Source organism: Vulpes lagopus, chromosome 6 (genome assembly GCF_018345385.1).
Source record: "Vulpes lagopus strain Blue_001 chromosome 6, ASM1834538v1, whole genome shotgun sequence".
Lineage (NCBI taxonomy): Eukaryota > Metazoa > Chordata > Mammalia > Carnivora > Canidae > Vulpes > Vulpes lagopus.
This window is the reverse complement of record NC_054829.1, coordinates 57,500,039-57,521,648: the sequence shown is the minus strand read 5'-3', so window position 1 is coordinate 57,521,648 and position 21,610 is coordinate 57,500,039. Positions and strand designations below refer to the sequence as shown.

The 21,610-nt window shown below is 34.8% G+C and overlaps 1 protein-coding gene across 1 annotated transcript in view; it reads left to right on the top strand.

Annotated features, from left to right (window-relative positions):
- The first annotated feature begins 863 nt into the window (after window positions 1-863).
- The window catches only part of TTC6 (tetratricopeptide repeat domain 6), a 41,831-nt gene continuing 21,084 nt past the window's right edge, over window positions 864-21,610 (top strand). Inside the window, exons 1-6 of the mRNA XM_041759830.1 lie at window positions 864-882; window positions 4,234-4,310; window positions 4,741-4,901; window positions 8,014-8,148; window positions 12,334-12,447; window positions 16,428-16,547. Of these exons, the coding sequence (XP_041615764.1) occupies window positions 4,250-4,310; window positions 4,741-4,901; window positions 8,014-8,148; window positions 12,334-12,447; window positions 16,428-16,547 (591 nt within the window). The 5' untranslated portion in view covers window positions 864-882; window positions 4,234-4,249. The remainder of the gene's footprint in view (window positions 883-4,233; window positions 4,311-4,740; window positions 4,902-8,013; window positions 8,149-12,333; window positions 12,448-16,427; window positions 16,548-21,610) is intronic.

Sequence of the window (21,610 nt, the reverse complement as noted above, 5' to 3'; positions counted from 1 at the left end):
TTTGTTCCCACGTTTGTACAAATCCAGATCATGCTCCTGAAGCCTGTATTAAGGAAAGAATCAATGTTTACTTTTCATTATATGTTAATTTTAAAGATATAATTTCCATTATCCTTGTATTTTGTTTTGTTCATTCATTTACTTATTAAGTGCAAGCTTATTTTTCCTCTCATCTTTTTAAAAGATTTTATTTATTTATTTAAAGGGAAAGAGTGTGTATGTGTGCAAGTGGGTGGGGAGAAACAGAGGAAGAGGGAGAGAGGATCTCAAGCAGATTCTTTGTGCTGAGCACGGAGCCCAATGTGGGGCTCGATTTCGTGATCCTGAGATCATAACCTGACCTGAAATCAAGAGTTGGTCACTTAACTGACTGAGTCTCCAGGTGCCCATTGACTCCATTATTTTGAAGTGGAATTTACCTTAGTTTTTATTTTATCTTCCTTTCTAGTTTAGTAGGAAAGGTGTTCTAGTTGAAGGAGAAAGGCCAAAAAGCTAATTGGGAAGGGAAAACAAACTAGAAAGTATGATATAATCACATTTATGTAAAATTATATATATGTGTGTGTGGGTATGTGTAATCATTCTTCAAAATTAAAGATAGATAGTTTTAGAAAAACCAAAGACTTTGCATCACAAACTTCTTAAAAACTTTTCTGTATCCTATTTGCTTTGATGATTCTTTAAAAAATGTGTATTGGGAGATGTTTTTGCAAAATTTCTGTACTGAAGGGTGGGAGGGAAATAGAAGGAAGGCAATCAATATTTATTTTAAGCAAAGTTTCTGTTTATTGCTCAATAGTTGCATAAATTGAAAAAGGCGGTAAGAGAGTTATCTCGTGCTATCCACCTTCAGCCAGATGGAATCCAATTGTATATAATAAGGTATGAACATAGAAATGGAGTTCTTCTTGGGATAGCTTAGCACATGAGCTAACTGTTGGGATCATTACTTGCCTCTTGATCTGTCTAGCCTCCTCTTTTTACACTTAATCTCCCAGGAATGACCATCTTCCAACTAGCAAGTCAGATATAGCTACTGTATTTATAACTTATGTTATAAAATAACCAAATCCTTCTCTTTGCTGTATCTTTGTATCAAAACACAGCTGTTTAAAATGTGGTATGATCCAGTAATCCCACTACTGAGTTTTTATCCAAAGAATACAAGAACACAAAATCAGAGATGTATATACGTCTCTTTGTTTATTGCAGCATTATTTACAATAGCCAACCTAGAAGCAGCCCAAGATAGATGAAGGGGTAAAGATATGTATATATACAGTGGAATATTACTCAGGCATAAAAAGAATGAAATTGTGCCATTTGCAACAATATTGATGGATCTAGAGAGTATAATGCTAAGCAAAATAAACTAGCCAGTCAGAGAAAGACAAATACCATATGATTTCACTCATATGTGGAATTTAAAAAGGAGAGAAAAGATACAAACCAAAACACAGACTCTTAACTATAGAGAACAAACAGATGGTTACCAGAGGGGAGATGGGTGTGGGGGGACAGGTGAAATTTTTATGGCTGAATAATATCCATTGCACATATATACCATATCTTCTTAAAAATTGAAGTGTAGGGGATCCCTGGGTGGCTCAGTGGTTTAGCGCCTGCTTTTGGCCCAGGGTGCGATCCTGGAGTCCTGGGATCGAGTCCAGTGTCAGGCTCCCGGCATGGAGCCTGCTTCTCCCTCTGCCTGTGTCTCTGCCTCTCTGTCTCTCTCTTTGTCTATAATGAATAAACAAACAAACAAATAAATCTTTAAGAAAAATTGAAGTGTAGTTGGTACACAATGTTATATTAGTTTCAGGTGTGCAACATAGTGATTCAATAACTCTATACCTTGTTCTGTGCTTACCGCAAGTGTAGCTACCAAACAAATAATACTATTACAATACTATTAACTGTATTTCCTATGCTGTACCTTTCATCTCTATGATTTATTTATTTCATAACTGGAAGCCTGTACCTCTTTTGGCCCATCCCCCTATCCCCCCTTCTGGCAAGCACCAGTTCTCTGTATTTATGTGTTTGTTTCTGCTTTTGTTGTTTGTTCATTTGATTTTTGGATCCCTTATATAAGTGAAATCATATGGTATTTGTCTTTTTTCAGTCTAACTTATTTCACTTAGCATAATACCTTCTAGGTCCATTCATGTTGTCCCAAATGGCAAGATCTCACATTTTTAAATGAATGAGTAATATTCCATTGTGTGTATGTATGTACACACACACACACACACACACACACAATATCTTTACTTATTCATCTATTGACGAACACTTAGATTGCTACCATATCTTAGGTATGGTAAATAATGCTGCAATGACATAATGGTGCAAATATTCTTTTGAATTAGTGTTTTCATTTTCTTTGGATAAATACTCAAAAGTAGAATTGCTGGGCCATATGGTATTTCGATTTTTAATTTTCTGAGGAACTTCCATACTGTTTTCCATAGTGGCTGTACTAATTTTGATTCCTATCAACAGTGCACAAGGGTTCCCTTTTCTCCACATCCTCATCACTACTTGCTATTTCTTGTCTTTTTAATAATAGCCATCTGACAGGTGTAAGATAATATCTCATTGTGGGTTTGATTTGTATTTCCCCAACGATTAGTGATGTTGAGCATCCTTTCATATACCCATTGGCCATCCACATGTCGTCTTTGGAAAAATGTCTATTCAGATCCTTTGCCCATTTTTAATCAGATTAATCTTTTCCATGTTGAGTTGTATGAATTCTTTATATATTTTGAATATACACCCCTTATCAGATATAGCATTTACAAATATCTTCTCCCAATCAGTAGGTTGACTTTTCATTTTGTTAATGGTTTCCTTTGCCATGCAAAGGCTTTTTAGTTCAATATAGTTCCATTTGTTTGCTTTTGCTATTGTTTCCTTTGTCTGAGGAGACAAATCCAAAAAAAAAAAAATATTGCTAGGGCGAATAACAGTTTTTGGCCTATGTTTTTGTTTAGTTTCAGGTTTCACATTAGGTAAAGTCTCTGATTCATTTTATTTTTGTGGTGTAAGAAGGTGTTCCAATTTCATTTTTGCATATAGCTGTCTAGTGTTCCCAGCACCACTTATTAAAAAGACTATCTTTTCTCTATTGTATAATCTTGCCTCCTTTTTCATAGATTGACTGACCATACAAATATGTGTGTATATCTGGTTTCTCTATTCTTTTCCATTGACCAATGAGTATGTTGTCTATTTTTGTGCCAGTACCACACTGCTTTGATTACTATAGCTTTTTAGTAAATTTGAAATCAGGGAGCATGACATTTCCAGCTTTGTTATTTCTCAAGATTACTTAGGCTATTTGTAGTTTCATACAAATTTTAGGGTTATTTGTTCTAGTTTTATGAAAAAAGCTATTGGATTTTGGTATGGATTGCATTGAATTTCTATATTCCTTTGGGTAGTATGGACTTTTTAATAATATTAACTTTCCATCTATAAACACTGAATATCTTTCCATTTATTTGTGTTCCATTATTTTCAGAGTACAAATCTTTTACCTCCTTGGTTTAATTCATTCCTAGGAATTTGATTCTTTGTGAAGCAATTGCAAATGGGATTTAAAAAATTTTCTCTTTCTGATCATCCATTATTTAGTGTGTAGAAACATAAAAGATTTTTGTATATTCATTTTGTATCCTGCAACTTTACTGAATTCATTTATTAGTTCTTATAGTTTATTTTCAGAGTCTTTAGGGTTCTCTCTATATAGTATCATGTCATCTGTGAATAATGAGAGTTTTACTTCTTCTTTTCTAATTTGGGTGCCTTTATTTCTTTTTCTTGTCTGATTACTGTGGCTAGGACTTTTATGTTAAATGAAAGTGGCAAGAATGGGCATTCTTGTCTTATTTCTGATCTTACTAGAAAAGTTTTAGTTTTTCACCACTGAGTATGATGTTAGCTGTGGGTTTAGAGTATAAGATTTAAAATACAGATAATAGGAAAAAAATTTGAGTATTTTTCTTTCAGCTTCACTTTTCCTAAATTGTTTTTCATTATATCTGCATGCTGATTAGTCTATTTAGACTACATAAAATGCTTATTATAATTTTTGCATTGTTTTTATCATTCATATGTAAGAATAAGTATTATAATTACAAAAATTTTAATAACTTGTTATAAGAAATTTACTTTAGAAAAATTATTTTTAACTGCTTAGAATCAAAAAGGTATTATTTCTTCCAGAGGACAATATCTTCTTATGATGAAATGTTATAATCTTGCAAAGTTTACTATTTATCAAGTAGCAGAAATGAACAAAGGTAAATATAAATAATGAAAAATTATTATTGTCTTAATTTAAAAATAAATATTGCCTAAAAATGTTTACATTGTTTGCAATAGCTATGTATGGATAACATGAAATGTTTACTTGATCAAGGATAGATTTTGAAACTTTATATCATCAGTTTCACATATACATAGTCAACTATTAAATGCTTCATAATGAAGTGAATTTTGTGAGAGATTATTATAGGAGATGTCAGGGTTATACTTTTATTTTCTAGTTTTTGTTGTCTGTAATTGGAATGTCTTATTGTTTGTTGGTGGTGAATAGATTTTAGTATAGTATTGATTTATTACTCCATATTACAAAGGTAAATTATTGAATTGCTTGACTTCCTTAAAATAATTATATTCTAAATCCTAGATATTTGGCAAAGGTATTGATAAACTTTCTTTTCCTTTTAGGTCTCATTGAGTTGAGTCCTATACAGCAAGCACTCATTTATTCATTTTGTGAAAACCATGACAAAGCCATTCAGGTCTTGGATAGGATTACTTTGAATAGGCCTGAGCTCACCATGTATACTCTATTAGCAAAAGCCCAAATGAAGGCCAAGAGAAACAAGGTGAAAAGTCTTGTGTAACACTTATTAAACCTATTAATAGAATTTTTATATTGTGCTTAGAATACTAAGGCTTACATACTTTTTAAATAAAACTAAATTATAATATTCATTTATTGATTCTTGTGTTAACACTTGGATTATTCCTTTTCCTCTTGAGAGTAGGGCTGTTATAAATACTCTTTTTCATGTTTTCTGTTAACATGTGGAGTAGTTTTCTAGGCTATATTCTTAGCCTAGAAATATTTAACTTTCGAATGTGAATATTTAACTTTCAATAAAGTGACACATTATTCCTAACTCTGGGAAAAAACAAAGGGTGGCAGAAGGGGAAGTGGTTGGGGGAATGGGGTGATTGGGTGATGGGCACTGAGGAGGGCACTTGATGGGATGAGCACTAGGTGTTATACTATATGCTGACAAATTGAATTTAAATAAATTCTTTTTAAAAAACATACAGATATTTTATTGGCTTCTCAATAAAATTATTTTTCATTAAAAAAAGAGAGTGACACATTATTACATGGGTTTGTACCAATTTATTGTCCTACCTGTCATGTATGTGTGTGCCTGTTGATCTGTATCTTCTACTGTAATTGGTTATCAGGCTTTATTATTGTCAATTTGGTAGATAAAAACTGGTGTTTCATGTGGTTTTAATTCACATTTCTCTGTTTGAGTACAGATTGAATGTCTTCTTATATGTTTGTTAACCACTCATATTTCCTGTCCTATCAACATCTTTAACATATTTTTGTTTGTCTTGTTCATATTGATTTTAGGCATTAAAAAATTAAATTGGTTGATAGTTGTGTGTGCCATGCATCTTGCATTTTGTGGCTGGTTTTACAGAGGTTCTTAATTTTAATATAGTAGCATAAATATATTTTTTTATCATCATGGGTTTAAAAAATTCTTGTTTAAGAAGTTTTTCCCTATCCCAAGGTCATACAGATATCCTTCCATATTTTCTTTTAAAAGCTTAAAACTTTTGCTTTTTCCATTGAAGACTAACTTAAGTTGATTTCTTTAGTATGAGATAAGTGATAAAATATCAATTTTCCCTATATGGATATTCAAGTGTTCTAGTATCATTTATTGAAATGTTCTCTCAACCCAAAGATCAGAAGTGGTACATCTATTGGTTATAAGTATTCATGTATGTGCAAATCTGGTTTTGGGCTCTCTATTCTGTTCTTTTGGTCAGTTTCTCTATCCCTGACCCAATAGAACAATGCCTTTTTTTTTTTTTAAAGATTTATTTACTTATTTTTAGAAGGAGAGAGAGAGTGGGGGTGGGGGACAGAGGGAGAAGGAGAGAGAGAGAATCTCAAGCTGACTCCCCAATGAGCCCCAGGCTCGATGCAAGCTCAGGACCCTGAAATTGTGACCTGAGCCAAAATCAAGAGTAGGATGCTCAACCAACTGAGCTACTCAGGTGCCCCTACAATGTCTTAATTATTATTATAGTTAATTATTATAATTTTATTGTTATTCTTGATACCTGGTAGAGCTAGTTCCTATACCATATTCTTCTCTAGGAAATTCCTGGTTATTCTTGGCCTTTACTCTACTATATACATTTTAAATTTAGCTTATCAAGATCTGTTAAAAAAATCTGTCAAAATTTTGATTGAATTGTATTCAATCTCTAGGTTATTTTAGGGAGACTTGACACCTTTATTATATTGAATTTCTTTTGGAATATTCATATTTAATTTAACCTCCTCTCCCCCTACTTATTGCTCTGTAGAAACCTGGAGTTATCTTTGATTGCCCTTTTCTATCCAATCAATAGTGATGTACTCTTGATTCATTCTAAATATCTCTCAATTCTACTTCCTTTCTCTATTTCTACGGTTATTATCCTAGTCCAAAGCATATTTTTATTTTGCTAGAATGATAGCAGCAGTGTTGCACTCTTCCAACACAACAGCTGCACTACTCTATTTAGAATGTAAATATGCCTTACCAGTAAGCCCCTCCAGAGCTTCCCCAGGAGTCTTTTCAGAGTAGTGAAGAAGAGACAAGTAGTACATCAGCTCCAAGAGGAAGTGAAGATGTGTTCACTTTAATTTAAATGGGACAGAAGACTTTATGGATTCAAAGAGATAATGAAAGGGCAGTAATTTAGAAGAGGAAGGAAATAACTTGTGTTTGCACAGAGTGGGAGTCAGGGACACAGTTTGAGGAATTAGTTCTCAAAGGAAGAAGAAGGAAACCATTCAAAGACAGGAGAGAAAAAAGATGGAGACGGGGGAAGATATAGATACATTGAAAAATAATGAGGGAAATGGGGAAAGAATATGATGCATTTTTTCTACAGCAAGGTCATGTGCTGAGAATGAAGATGTAAAGATGGGCTGTAAATATATGAAGTAAATGCTAAGTGGGGGCACAGAGGGCACTTAGCACATCCAAGCGAAATCTCATGTGTTTTTAGTAATTTAATATAATTAAGGAAGTGAGCTAAAGAGTCACAAATATTTGTATCTCCATATAGATATATACATCTATTAGCTTACTATAAAAAGTCATTTCTATCTGGAAAATTGAATTTTTTTCATTACTGAATTTCAATTATGTTGACTAAATAGTTTAAACGGGTGATTTTTGATGTTAGTTTATTTCCTGGTGCCAGTGGAATCCCATTAGGAACACAGTAAGACAAAATAAAGGTTAATTAAAACCACATCAGATATTATCAATGGAAATCCCTTACTATTTAACAGCTGTCCACTATTTCTTCCAAGAAAATTACTAAAAAATTGACCATAAACTAGTCAATAAATTTGATTTTAGACTACAAGAAAATAATCTTTAGAATTTAGAAATTATAGTTTTAAAAATGCACATGTATAAGCCTGCTTAAGTAGCAAATTGTAGAGGCACCTTGGTGTGGAGATTCCCTACCATCATATTCCACACCTCAGTCCTCACCTGGTGGTGCAATGACAAGGCCTGTGTCTTTACCAGGCTGGTGTACCTAGGGTAAAATGAGAGTAGGACTGTGTGCTCAGGATTCCTTATAAAGTTTAAAGCTGTCATTGTTAAATAAATACTAGAAATAAATATTCTCTTCCATCTTTTTTTTTTTTTTTTGTAACCATTCTAGGAAGCTGTGAGAATGTTTAAAAAGGCGTTGGATATCTTTTCTCATTCTGATAAAGGACCAAATGCCATAGCAGCTTCAGCAGACTGTCTGTATAACTTGGGTCTTTGTTACATGGAGGAAGGCAATATACAAATGGTATTTTGTATATTTAGAAGCATATTTATTTGTGATTTTAGAAATTGTGATTGCTTGCATTCAGTTCTATTTCTGAAGGCTACCTATAGAGTGAGTGATTAGACCAATTTCTTATAAAAGTATGCTTATAATAATCAGTGTGCACTCTGCAATGCCTACTATATTGTTTTATTTATCTAACACATATTATTTGATACTTGTCAACAGTATTCCAAAGACTAATGTGTTTCCTACCAAAAAAATAAATCTAACTGTAGGAAATTATTATAGCAGAATATTTTCATCACATTGACATGAATTTACTCATTAAATTATAAGTGCTTTATTTTTATTTTTTAAAAGATTTTATCTATCTATCTATTTATTTATTTATTTATTTATTTGAGAGTGAATGGAAGAGGGGCAGATGGATAGGGAGAGAGAATCTCAAGCAGACTCTATTTTAAAATTGTTAGTGATGTGATAAATAAATAAAATAGTTATTTTACAATGGCTAATACTGGATATTCCATAATTTCATCTCTCTACAGACAGAAGACAGACATATAGACATGGACATGCACAGGCACATGTGCATGCACGCACACACACACACACACACATACACACATACCATTCCAGTCTTTGTATTCATAGGGTCTTGCATCCCTATAAATTTGAAAAAGAGTTGCACTAGATTAGTTGTTCCATTAGGAAATTCCAATAAATATAGGATTAATTAGAAATCTTTTCTGTGTTTTTAGGCCTTTTGGACAGCCAGAACAAACCAACCTTTGCTTTACAATGTTGGGAAAAATTTTAGAGTTCTATTGTTCGGAAATTTCATAACTATGTTTTGCTATGGTTCTTGGGCCCTCATGGAAAATAATTGTACAGGTTGTGATTTCTTTGAATAAGCATAATATGAAAAATATTAAAATTATACTTCCAAAAGTACTGCTATCTAACAACATAGATTATTTGATATTAGTCTGGGAGTGAAGGGACATATAAATTATAGTAATAAACCTGACTTGTTTATATTACTTTTATTTTTCTCCACAAAGTTCACTGGGAAAAATGTATTTAGAATGACCAAAAATAAGTGAAAACTTTTCATCAATTGTTATACACTATAATTTATTAACATCTTAGTATATTCTACTCACTAAACAATTTACTTAACAAAATACTCTTCTAGGCCTTTGATTGTTTTACGAAAGCTGTGAAAGCAAATCCTGGTTTTGCAGAAGGCTTTTATCAACGTGGGCTTTGTAAAGTAAAACTCCAAAAGGACAGCTCAATCTTGGACTTTAATCGTGCAATTACCCTCAATCCAAAACATTACCAGGTATTTAAATGAGCAATTTCAGTGATTTGGAGGGTGTGTCAAATTTGTTAAAACTATTAAATTTTTACATGTCATTATTATTAGTTAGCAAGAATCAGTTACTTATACCTACTTTTCAGCTGTGTTTTGATAATTCATATATCTGTATTTCCTCTTGAACTAAAAATTTTGTTTTCAACAGTGATTATGTAAAAGTGCTCCATGAATTGTAATGTTTATAAATATTGCTACTATTTTGTTGTAGCTATTAACAATTATAATTTTATGTACTATTATTAATTTTATTTACTTTGTATTTTGCTATCACATTTATTCCTGCCTTTTAAGAGTCTGTAGAGATAACATGAAATTCAATAGGTGAAGCTTGATTGGATCCTGATTTTAAAAGCCTATGAAATTTGAGTATACTAAATATTAGATGATTTTAGAGAAATACTATTAAGTTTCTCAGATGTATAAGGGTAGTGTGCTTATGCAGGAGAATGTTTGCATAATGGAAAACCTGGGGGTGAAGTTTTATGATGTCTACAACTTATTTTCAAATAAGCAAACATTGCAAATATAGAAATATTTTTCTGTACAATGAAACGACGACAATGTACAGTGGGGTGGGGATGGAGCACATGCTCCCAGCCCACACCCCTTCCAGCCACAGCCCTCCCCATGCCCCTCAGGCCCTGCAGGGCTCCAGGCAGGTCCCAGGGGCCACCGGGCCACTTGCATTCGCTCTGCCCCTTTTTGGTGGCCTCTGGAGTTGGCAGCAACATGATGGACCAAGGAGGGAATCCACAGCAAACCAGGACGAGGCAATCGTGGAGAAAAAAATAGATACAAAAAATATTGCAAAATAATTATTATTGAATCCAAATAGGTCATATGGGAGTTCATTGTACTATTTTTTCAATTATTCTATATGTTCAAAATATTTTTTAAAAGATTTATTTATTTGAGAGAGAGTATGTCATGAGTGGGAGGAGGGGCAGAGAGAAAGAGAGAGAGAGAGGGAGAGAGAGAGAGAGAGAATCTCAAGCAGACTCCCTACTGATCACGGAAACTCCTTGGGGCTTGGTGCCATGACCCTGAGATCATGACCTGAGCTGAAACCTAGTGTCAGATGCTCAACAGAATGAGCCACCCAGACACCTGTTTGAAATATTTTCTAATAAAAGAGTAGGGAAAAAAGACTGTATTTTATACCATCTTTGGATGGTATAGATTTGTTCAAACTACTATATATTTTGGGAGAATTGGTGCTTTTATTAAAATATCAGGAGCAGCCCGGATGGCTCAGTGGTTTAGCACACCTTCAGCCTGGGGTGTGATCCTGGAGACCCAGGTGGAGTCACATCGGGCTCCCTGCATGGAGCCTGCTTCTCCCTCTGCCTGTGTCTCTGCCTTTCTCACTCTGTGTCTCTCATAATTAAATAAATAAAATCTTAAAAAAAAAATATCAATTCCTGCTTTCCTCCGCTCTTTCTCTGAAAAGGCATACTTAAGCCGAGTAGCCTTCTATGGTTTGAAAGGCAGATACTCCAAAGCAATCTTGAATTGTAATGAAGCCATCAAAATTTATCCTCGGAGTGTGCGTGCTTATATCTACAGAGGAGTTCTGAAATACTACAACAAGGTAGGGTGGTTTCCTACCTTGTTAGCTGAGATTTTATAGTGGACAGATGCTCAGATGCCAAGTTATGACTTGCTTCCTTTTTTTTCTCTGTAAGGGGAGAATCACTATGGTATAAAGGACAGAATTGGGTAGAACACTTTATACGTTCACAGCACATCAAAGGGATTTCAATTCATAATTTTTCACAAAATAGTGATATTTATTTTTTAAACAGCACTTGTTATTTATCTTATTAAAAAAGTAGTCTATATTCATTGCAAAGAATTTGGAAAATACATAGGAGAATAAAGGAGAAGATTAAAATTACCTGTTATCCCCACCATAAAATAACAATTCCTGAGAGTATTTTGGTTTATTTACATTTAGTCTTTTTTTCCCTGAAAATATGAAGTATTTTCCAAAGTTGAGATTTTGTTGTGTCTTGCTTCTCACAATCTTTGAAGATACCACTTTCAATGACTGGATAATATCTACCATAGTATATTTTTATTATTGGGCATTTGGGTTGTTTTAAATGTTTTACTATCTTAAATAATACAGTTACACACACTAAGAACGAAATCATTGCTTGAGTTTATAATTGATTCCTAAATGAAAATTACTGGAATGGTGTGAGCAGTACTACTACTTCATGGAATACTTTGTTTCTCTATACTTTTCTTTTCTGACCTTTCTTTGTAACTATTTCATGTGAAATATTTTGCAAATAATACCTTAAAGCAAAGGTAAGACCTTGTATTACGTTAATTGCATGAAAATTGCTATCTATAGAAATGAATAATCTAAGGTATCAGAGATCCATCAAAGAGGAAATGAAAGAGAACATGGGTAGAAAACATGACCATTATGTTACACGACAGTATGAGTGAAAAAAGTAAGCAAGCTTTCATGAACCTTTGCTGGATGAATGTGGCTTATTTCTCTTTTACTAAGAAGTATAATCTTTTTTTCAGCTTTATTGCAAAATTGGCAATAAGATAGTCATCTAAATTAAGTTATATATTGAATTTTATTTGCAGGTAGGAGAAACATTATTATAATAATTCTACCAAGAGATCTTAATTAATTCTGTGAGAGATTAGCTTAATTGTGTTAATTTCACAGATGATGCACAGAATGGGTAAATGAGTGTTCCAAAAATTCTGATAGAATCAAGACTTTATTTTACAATTAAATTTCAGTCCATTATGATTAACCATTCTTATCTATTTACTTTTTTTCTTTGTAGACTTATAAGTTAGCGATTACAGATTTAACTACAGCTATCAATATGGACAAAAACAGTTATGTAGCATTTTATAACAGAGCATTATGTTACACTAAGATAAATGAACTTCGACTGGTAAGATGACCATTTTAGTAAACTACATATTACAGTGATTGTAAACATATTTAAAGCATGTGTAAAGCATTTTCTTATTTATGTTGTAATTTTGAAAAATAATTCCTGTGGAAACACACACACCCACACAAACTTGAGAAACCAAAGAACCATTTCAAAGAATATTTAATGTTTGTTAGTCCTCATCAAATATTTTTATACAATCTTTGCAATGTTAAATGAAAAATTAATTTTACAATGCTTTTATAAGCATTTAAAGGCATTTATAAATTAAAATATATTACATAATTTTCATTTGAGCAAGTGTTTCTACTGATACACTGGAAAATTTTTAAGCAGAGATCACAAGCAATATTATTGCTTCAAAATCTCAACATTAACTAGTACAGTTTGTCAAGATATTTTTCTGTACAGTGCTCAGGCTACAGACACAGCAGAGAGTTTTGCATGATTGTTTCCAGGTCAGGGGCCAGTGATCAGTGTTGCCTGTGTATTTAAGAAGCCCCGGCGGTGTTGGGCAGTCCGGGTGGCGCAGCAGTTTAACACCACCTTCAGCCCAAGGCCGGATCCTGGAGACCCGGTATCGAGTCCCACGGCGGGCTCCCTGCGTGGAGCTGGCTTCTCCCTCTGCCTCGGTCTCTGCCTCTCTCTCTTATTCTGTGTCTCTCATGAATAAATAAATAAAGTCTTTTTTTTTTTTTTTTTAATGATAGTCACACACAGAAAGAGAGAGAGAGAGAGAGAGGCAGAGAGATAGGCAGAGGGAGAAGCAGGCTCCATGCACCGGGAGCCCCACATGGGATTCGATCCGGGGTCTCCAGGATCGCGCCCCGGGCCAAAGGCAGGCGCCAAACCGCTGCACCACCCAGGGATCCCTAAATAAAGTCTTAAAAAGAAAAGAAGAAACCCCATCTGTGGCACTCCTGGGTGGCTCAGGGGTTAAGTGTCTGCCTTTGGCTCAGGTGTGATCCTGGGGTCCTGGGATCGAGTCCCACATCGGGCTTCCTGCGTGGAGTCTGCTTCTCCCTTTGCCTGAGTCTCTGCCTCTCTCTCTGTGTCTCTCATGAATAAATAAGTAAAATCTTTTTTTTTTTTTTTAAAGAGTCCCAGCTGATGGCTGCAGGAAAACTTTTTTCTCTATTTGTCCTGATCCATCTTCTACCTGTGCAAACCCTCTTTTATATTTTTGAATCTTATCCTTCTCTTCCCTACCCTTGTAGTATTGGCCCTTTTCCAATCAAAATTCCTCACTAGCCAGCTGGTCTTGATCTTTTCAAGTTCTGTGCAATTCTCTTGCTTCTCTCTTTGTTGCCTGCTTGTCTTCCTTAATTCTTTCTACATCATAGTCAATGAAGCTTTCTCCTAAAAGACTGTTCTGTGTGGATACACTCTTCCAATCCCCTTGAAATTTGGACAGTGAAATCTGTTTAAAACATTTGGAGATTTAGAAATTTACTTGCTATGGCAGGGAAGAAGTTGAGAACCATTGTTTTGGGTAGCCCAGGTGGCTCAACTGTTTAGCGCCACCTTCAGCCCAGGACGTGATCCTGGAGTCCTGGGATCGAGTCCCACGTCGGGCTCCCTGCATGGAGGCTGCTTCTCTCTCTGCCTGTGTCTCTGCTTCTCTCTGTGTGTGTCTGTGATGAATAAATAAATAAAACCTTAAAAAAAAAAGAACCATTGTTTCTATGTAAGAGATTATAGAATTCCTGGTAGCAAGTCTATCAGGTTTCCTACAGAAATGTTGACAAATGAATAACTAATTTTTAACCAAGGAGTTGTTAAGATTCTAAGGGCTAATTAAAGGATCATTTATCAAGTAACCTGCACAGCAGGTGTCTTTGCTGTCTCCTTCCCACCCCCATTCCTGCCTTTTCTGGGTAACTCTGAAGCCACAAACAATGAACTGAGTGAGGCAGAGAACTCCCATTTTTGTTATCTCTGATATGTAACAGAATCAGTGTTCTATAACTAGGGAAAATGAAAAACTACCTAGAGATCTAACTATAATAATAATATCTTGGTTATTTTAGAGCTGCCAGGTACCCAACACATTTTATCCAACTGAGGTGTTTCACAGAGGAGGAAATGGAAGCAGGGAGAAGTTAGAAATACACCCAAGTCACACAGAGTAGATGCCTATATTGGTGTTCACAGGTTTGTTTGCCTCTGGTTAATAGTCTTTAGGTGGCTTTGTAAAACCATCTGACCTCCAGCATGTGGACCGGATGTCATTTAACAGTGTCACCTCCTCCCTTTTTGTTTCCCTCCACCTGTTTCTCAGCATTCCTGCCATCACTAGAGTGAGAATACCCAAGTACCTTTCCGCAGAAAATACACTTAGGTGTTCTTCCAAGATATGCTTTCATAAAAAATTAAGAAAAGGTGAATTCTGCTTCCTATCACCTCATTTTAATATAAATAACAGTTACCACTTACTTAGGGCTTATTGGATGACAAGCACTGAGCTAAGTGCTTTACCAAATACAATCAAAATATTTTTAAGTGGACTTTTACAACACTATGGTAAATTGTTAATATCCAATTTTGTAGATGAGGAAACTGAGGCTTAGCGTTAAGTAATTTTCCCAAGATTGAAGAGCTAGTAATAACATAATAGCAGAGGCATGATCCAAATCCTGTTTATTGACCTTCATGACATCTCATTTCCCACCTTTTGTTTCCTCTTGTGTTAATGTAGTTAGCTGCTTAGTTGACCTCTAAGGCATTATACAGGTTTTACATTCTGGTGATTCTGTAACAGGAAAATTGCTAACATTCTAGTTTTGTTTTGTTTTATAAGTATTATGAATTATTTGTACAGCCCAGCAGAAGTTTGCTTATAATTATGTCATAATGCACATATAGGATCTGAAATTGTACAGTTCTTTTAGACATTTGAGGGCCTAGTAATGAAACACTACAGAAGGACCAATGAGCACATAGTAAAATACTTCTTATTTGCATTTTCATTTAGAACGTACTACAGGCATGTAAGACTTAGCACTTTTCTGATGAAACTATAGAGGTCACTTTCTATTTCCTTTGTTCTGCCTCAGGTGGATTCTATCATTGCCTGAGCCACCAGCTTCTGCCCCATCATTGCCCTGTATTTGGAGGCCCCCATTCGATCGAGAGACACCCTATTTAGACACCAGAGAAATCCATATGGCCTTTTTGGACAAAATGTTCAGTAGGAAAATAAGTTAAGAGGATCAGCTCCAACCCAAAACTAGGATATTCCTATTACCTGGTGTAGAGTAGATGACCAGTAACCACTTATTTAGACAGTGAAAAAAAAAAAAATAAAGTAATGGAGAAAGGTCCTATGAGTTGATAATTCTTAGTTTAGACTAATGTCTTACAAAACATGAGTATGCTTATCAAAATATTTTCAAGTAATTTTCAAATGAGTGCTTATTAGTTAGTGTATCAAATCCATTTTCATTGATTCATGATTTATTCATTCAACAAAAATTTATCTAAAGCTTATTATGTCCAGACACTGAGCTAGCTATTGGCTTTACAATTTGGTGAACAAAATAGATAAGCTTTGCCTCCCTCCATAAACCTTAGGTTTCAGTGGGGAAAACAATAAAACACTAAAAAGAAATTTTAAAAGGTAACAAGTGCTCTACTTTACTGTCAACACTCATTTCGTGAAACTACTGAGTGGGAGAAGGGTGTTGTATTTCCCTGCCATCCAAACCATATACAATAAAAATGCTTAGGATGATTCACAGATAACATGTGAAAGGTGAGCACAGTGTGGACCACTTATTGAAACATAGCAGTGTCTTATTTAATTAAAGGCATCCTTTAAATCTGAATGATTCTTTTTGGCCATAAATGTAAGCTTCATGAAAGAATTGATTACAAGTCATAGTTTAGGTATAAACACATTTGTTCATAACCAATGTGGTAAGGCTCTAAAGAGTTAAATAACTAGGTTGTAAGTGATTATTTTATTTTTTTTTTAGGCGTTAACAGATTATGGAATCGTGCTTCTTCTTGATGCTGGAGAAACTGTGACATTAAATACTTTCATTAATCGTGGACTCATCTATGTAGAGCTAGAGCAGTATAGTTTTGCATTGGAGGTAAACTTTCCTGTTTACTTGTAAAAATGAACCCACTTGATTTTGCATGTTCTCTTCTGAAAACTAGTGAACAAGTTTTTCTTGGCATCAAATGGCAGTATTAATGAGCAATAACAACTTTAGCAAGAATTGTATTGAAGTACTTTGAGTGAATAATATAATATTTGCCAAAAATGTGTATTTTTACTTTGTTTTGATTGCAGGTAAATAGCTAATATGTAAAAAAGTGTTTCTGATTTGATGAAATAATCAATATACTCACTTTCTCCTAGAGAGTATCTTGGCTACACACAAAACTCAATTATTTGGCAAATAAAATGATTTATGTATGATTTATTTTGCTGCTCAGTGCTAATTCTTCTTCACTTGCAACTTTTCTTGTTCCCCATTGAAACTATATCAAAATAAATCTGTTTGTTTTACATAGGGCAGAAAATAGCTGCCTAAAATAGGCTACTGGGAATAGACTTTTAGGTTAGTGGAAACAGGCACTGAGAATTGCAATAAAAGAGCATCTGCAGTGTGTCAAAAGAGAAACAGGTGGTTTAAAATGTATTTTAGTAATTAGTTGTTATTAATTATAATTGAACAAAATTCACCATCTTCATTTTTATCTTATTTCTATTGTCTATTTTAAATTAATTTGGAATTAAGATGAAAAGATATTGGGCAAAAATTAAATAGCAATTTGAAGTTTGCTATTAAATAATAGTAGTTCTGTTTTTGTGTTTCTGAGGAGTGACAACAGAATATTATGTAGTGGAGTGTTCCCTAATTTTTTCACCTTTAGAGATGCCTTGTATTATTTTTCTATGCCCTGGAGTCATCTTTTGAAATTCCGCCCCCACAGAAATAGTTATTATTAAGAAAGTGCCTGAGAAACCTTATTCTAGGCAATTTATACTACGATGAATGTAATTTCAAGAGTTGAACTTCTTTAGGTTTTGGTTTTGAAATAGACCATTCAGAATTCCCTTAGGTAAGAGAAGCTAAGGAACTTCTTTGGAGCAGGAAAGTAAGCTATGGAACTCTGGGCAACAGTGTTGGGGTGGAGCAATATAGGAAAATGGGGGTTGGGAGCAAAATATTTTAGATGTTTGAGAATTAAATACAGGGCCTGTGTTATCTAACAAGTAAATATTTATTTAGTACTTAATAAAATCTTTCAGCTAGGAAGGACTGGGGTGAGATTTGAACTCAGATTTTTCTTGATCCCAAATCCTCTGTTCTTTCTGACCCAGACAAGTAACTGGCATTGATGTTTAAGTCATGGATTTCATTAAGACAGAGTCCCAGTCCTCGAGGAACTCATGATCTAGTGAGAATCCTTATTGACCCTTCTCTTTCTTTATCCTACTTCTAACTCATGAGCAAGTCCAGTCAGCTCTACCATCAAAGCATATTTTGAATTTATCACTTCTCATTTTTGCTACTGCTGTCCTCCTAATTCAAGCCTCAACCATCTTTCCCCTGGACTATTGTAGTAGCTTCTTAACTGTCCTCTTTACTTTTTTGTTCTTCTACATTCTGTTCTTTACACAGCAGCTAGAGAGACCCCTTAAAAACATGAAAAAGATCAAGTTATTCCTTTGCTCAAAACCTTCTATTAGCTTCACATAACATTTAGAATAAAATCTGAATTCTTGACTGGCCAGCCAAGACCTTATATGATCTGACTTTTGTCCACTGATCTGACCTCATTGTGAACTGCTCTTCTTTTCTTCACTTAGATCACTCTACTCTGGCCTTTTGCTATTCCTTGGGAATGCCAGGCTCCCTTCTTGCCTTAGAATCCTCGTACAAGCTAGTCCCTAAGCATAGAACACTCTTCCCACTGATCTGTGTGTGGTTCATACCTCCTTTCATTTTAAATTTCTGCCCAAATGTGGCCTTCTTAGTCAAAAAGACCATAGATTAATTAAAATGGAATATTTTGTTTAAAAATTAAAATAACCCAAAATAAGTCTGGACAGGGAAAACAAATAGAAAACAGAAGAAACCAGCAGAAAACGAATAATGAAATGGTAGACCTAAATCTAATCATATCAATAGTTACATTAAATAGAAATGGTCAAACTATATCAATTAAAATAATGAGAATGTCAGACTGGAGTTTTTAAAAAGCCCTAACTATAGGTGTGCCTGAGTGGCACAGTCAGTTGAATGTCCAACTTAGTTTCAGCTCGGGTCATGTTCTCAGGGTTGTGAAATCAAGCCCCACATCAGGCTTCACACTCAGCATGAAGTCTCCTTAAGATTCTCTCTCCCTTTCCCTCTGTCCTTCCCCATCTCTCTCTCTCTCTCTCAAATACATTAATACATTATTATAATAAATACATTATTTTTAAAAATCCTAGCTATATTCTGGCTATAGGAATACTTTAAATATACTTTAAATAAGTTTCTAAATACTGGCTACAGGAATACTTTAAATATAATGATATAGATAGGTTAAAAGTAAAAGGCTAGAAAAAAAGCATGCCCAGCAAACACTAGTTAAAATTTTTAAGAAAGGATTTTTTTCTCTATATAACGTAATTAATTTGAAACATTAAGTTAAAAAAAGATGCAGGTTGAGGAAGAACCAGTGAAAGAATATAAGACTTAATAATACGAGGACTAGATAAAAACAAAACAAAACAAGAGAAAGCAGAGTGTTAAAGTCTGCCCACGGAAAAAATTTTAGTAGGAGTAAATAGTGTGGTTAAGTAGGACAGATGTTGAAAACCTATTAATTGAAAGTTGTATGACCCTCATAGGAACACACTGAACAGGAAGTAGAATGCGGCATTTAGACTGGCATTGTTTAGAAAGTTAATGATTAAGCTGGTTGGATTGAGAATGTTTATCTCTTTGTCCCCTTGAAAACCTACCAGGAAAACAGTAAAGGAATAAGAAAGTTATAGTTCCACAAAGTTAAAGATAGTGGAGAAGAGATGTTCAGGGCACCCAAAACTACCACTCAAAATTTTAATACCTCAAACTTAAAAAATATATCGGTAGCTAAGGATCCTACCCTTGAGAAAAGTGAAATAGAGACTAAAACAGACAAATGCATTGCCATAGGTAAATGAGATGGTGGCTGGGCATCTGGGTGGCTTAGTGGTTGAGCATCTACCTTTGGCTCAGGTTATGGTCCTGGGGTCCTGGGATCAAGTCCTGCATCAGGGAGCCTGCTTCTCCCTCTGCCTATGTCTCTGCCTCTTTCTGTGTGTCTTTCATGAATAAATAAATAAATAAATAAATAAATAAATAAATAATCTTTAAAAAAATGGGATAGTGATCGAAAGAGAGGTGCATGGAGTGATGGTCTAAGATAGCTAAATAATATCCTATGTTGGAATTAAACATGATATGATATTCATATTGTTTAGAAATTTAAAGGCAAATAGTGGAACCAAACCCAGCAAATTGTAAAAACAGTTGCCTTTGGGGAGTGGAGTTGAATAAGGAGGTGATGGAGGGAGGGGGTCATTATAAGCTCTGTAAGTTTTCTAGTTTTATTAGACTCTCTGCATTGTATATATGGTTACTTTAATAAGGCCATAAAATTGGCCTTTTTATTATTCCAAAACAGGAATAATGAGTTAAGGGGATGTGGGGACATGGCATCTGTGAGTGTTGACCATGCTTTCAAGAAGATCAGTAGTGACAAGAACTAGAATGACAAGGCCATGTGTAGTTTTCGGGGAGGGAGGACTGAGGGAAGGCATGTTAGGGCAGGGCAGTGAGCCAAGGAAAGATATAGAAAACAGTAGGACTATGATGGAGCAAGTTTTCAGAGGAGACAGGAAGGAATGAGGTCAAGGGCCCACCCTCTGACACAGAAAAGGAGACAGTGTGGGTGAAGGTCTTTATTAACTCATCAATGAAGGGAATGGGAGTTGGGATTTTGCTTTGTATAAGAGTGACTCTGTGTGGTTTGTTATTTATGATTTCCATATTAGAGAAGATTAATCAGACAAGAAAAAACATAAAAATGCTGTTAGCTTTATTCTAAGTAATGCTAAAAGTCATCATTTATGTCTATTGTTGATAATTAATACCTCATTACCATATGGCATAATAATAGTTATATATATATATAAAGTCAAGTTGACATTTGTTAATTGTATCTGATTACAGAATGAAACTTGGTATTCTCAATCTTTTAAGTTTGTGGTCACTCCCCACAACTCCTCAAATTAATAAGAACATTTGAAACAAATCTCACACTTGTAAATTTACTTCTATTTTAGTAAAACAATCCTTTTAGGGGAATTAGCTGGCAGCATATCTGATTATATTTAAGTAGACAATCACTTTCTTATTTTCTCCCAAATATTTCCATTTAGTATCAAAATATACTTCAGGAATCTAAGTGAGGAGTCCACATTCACAGATTGGTCTATATGACGAATGCCTTCCTTCCCCAGTATGATCCCAGAGTGCTCATTTGACCCTGCTGGCCCTCTTCCACCCGAGCATTTGCAGAAAACTAATTCCTCCCCCACAAGATAGGCAGCTTCCTCCCTGTGGCACAGCCTGGACAGGTTTGTGGAAGAAAGGGGGAAAAGAGAAGGAAAGAGGAAGGGAGAAGGAAAGGGAGACCATCTATTAAGATTAGCTCCTCTCCAGTGCCAAAAAGAGGTGCCTAATAGAAGATAGCGTTAGGGCTGCAAAGTCAGGATCTTTTGCAGGCTTAGCACTTGTAATCCTCTTCACAACCTCTTTCCCTGGGCTGTCTATCCTGGCTGACTTTTCTAACTCAAAATCTTGAAATTGGAGTTTATATTACTCCCTCTCAGGAGCTTTTAGGATCCCTGGACAAAATGATATGCTACTTCCCAGAAGTGTGGATTCCAAAGGTAAGAGCAGCTTCAAGCTAATTCACACAGAAGACCCCGTTATACCCTTTCCCTGGGCCTGGGTGCTTGTCTGTCCTATAGACATGTAACACCAAAGCTTCTCTCCAAGTGAATTTCCATTTCTATCTAGATGGGGAAGTCTCTGGTGGGATGCACTGGAGAAAAAAACAATAACAAGAAAGCAATGAAATATCTCATTACACACAGCAGGGCAAA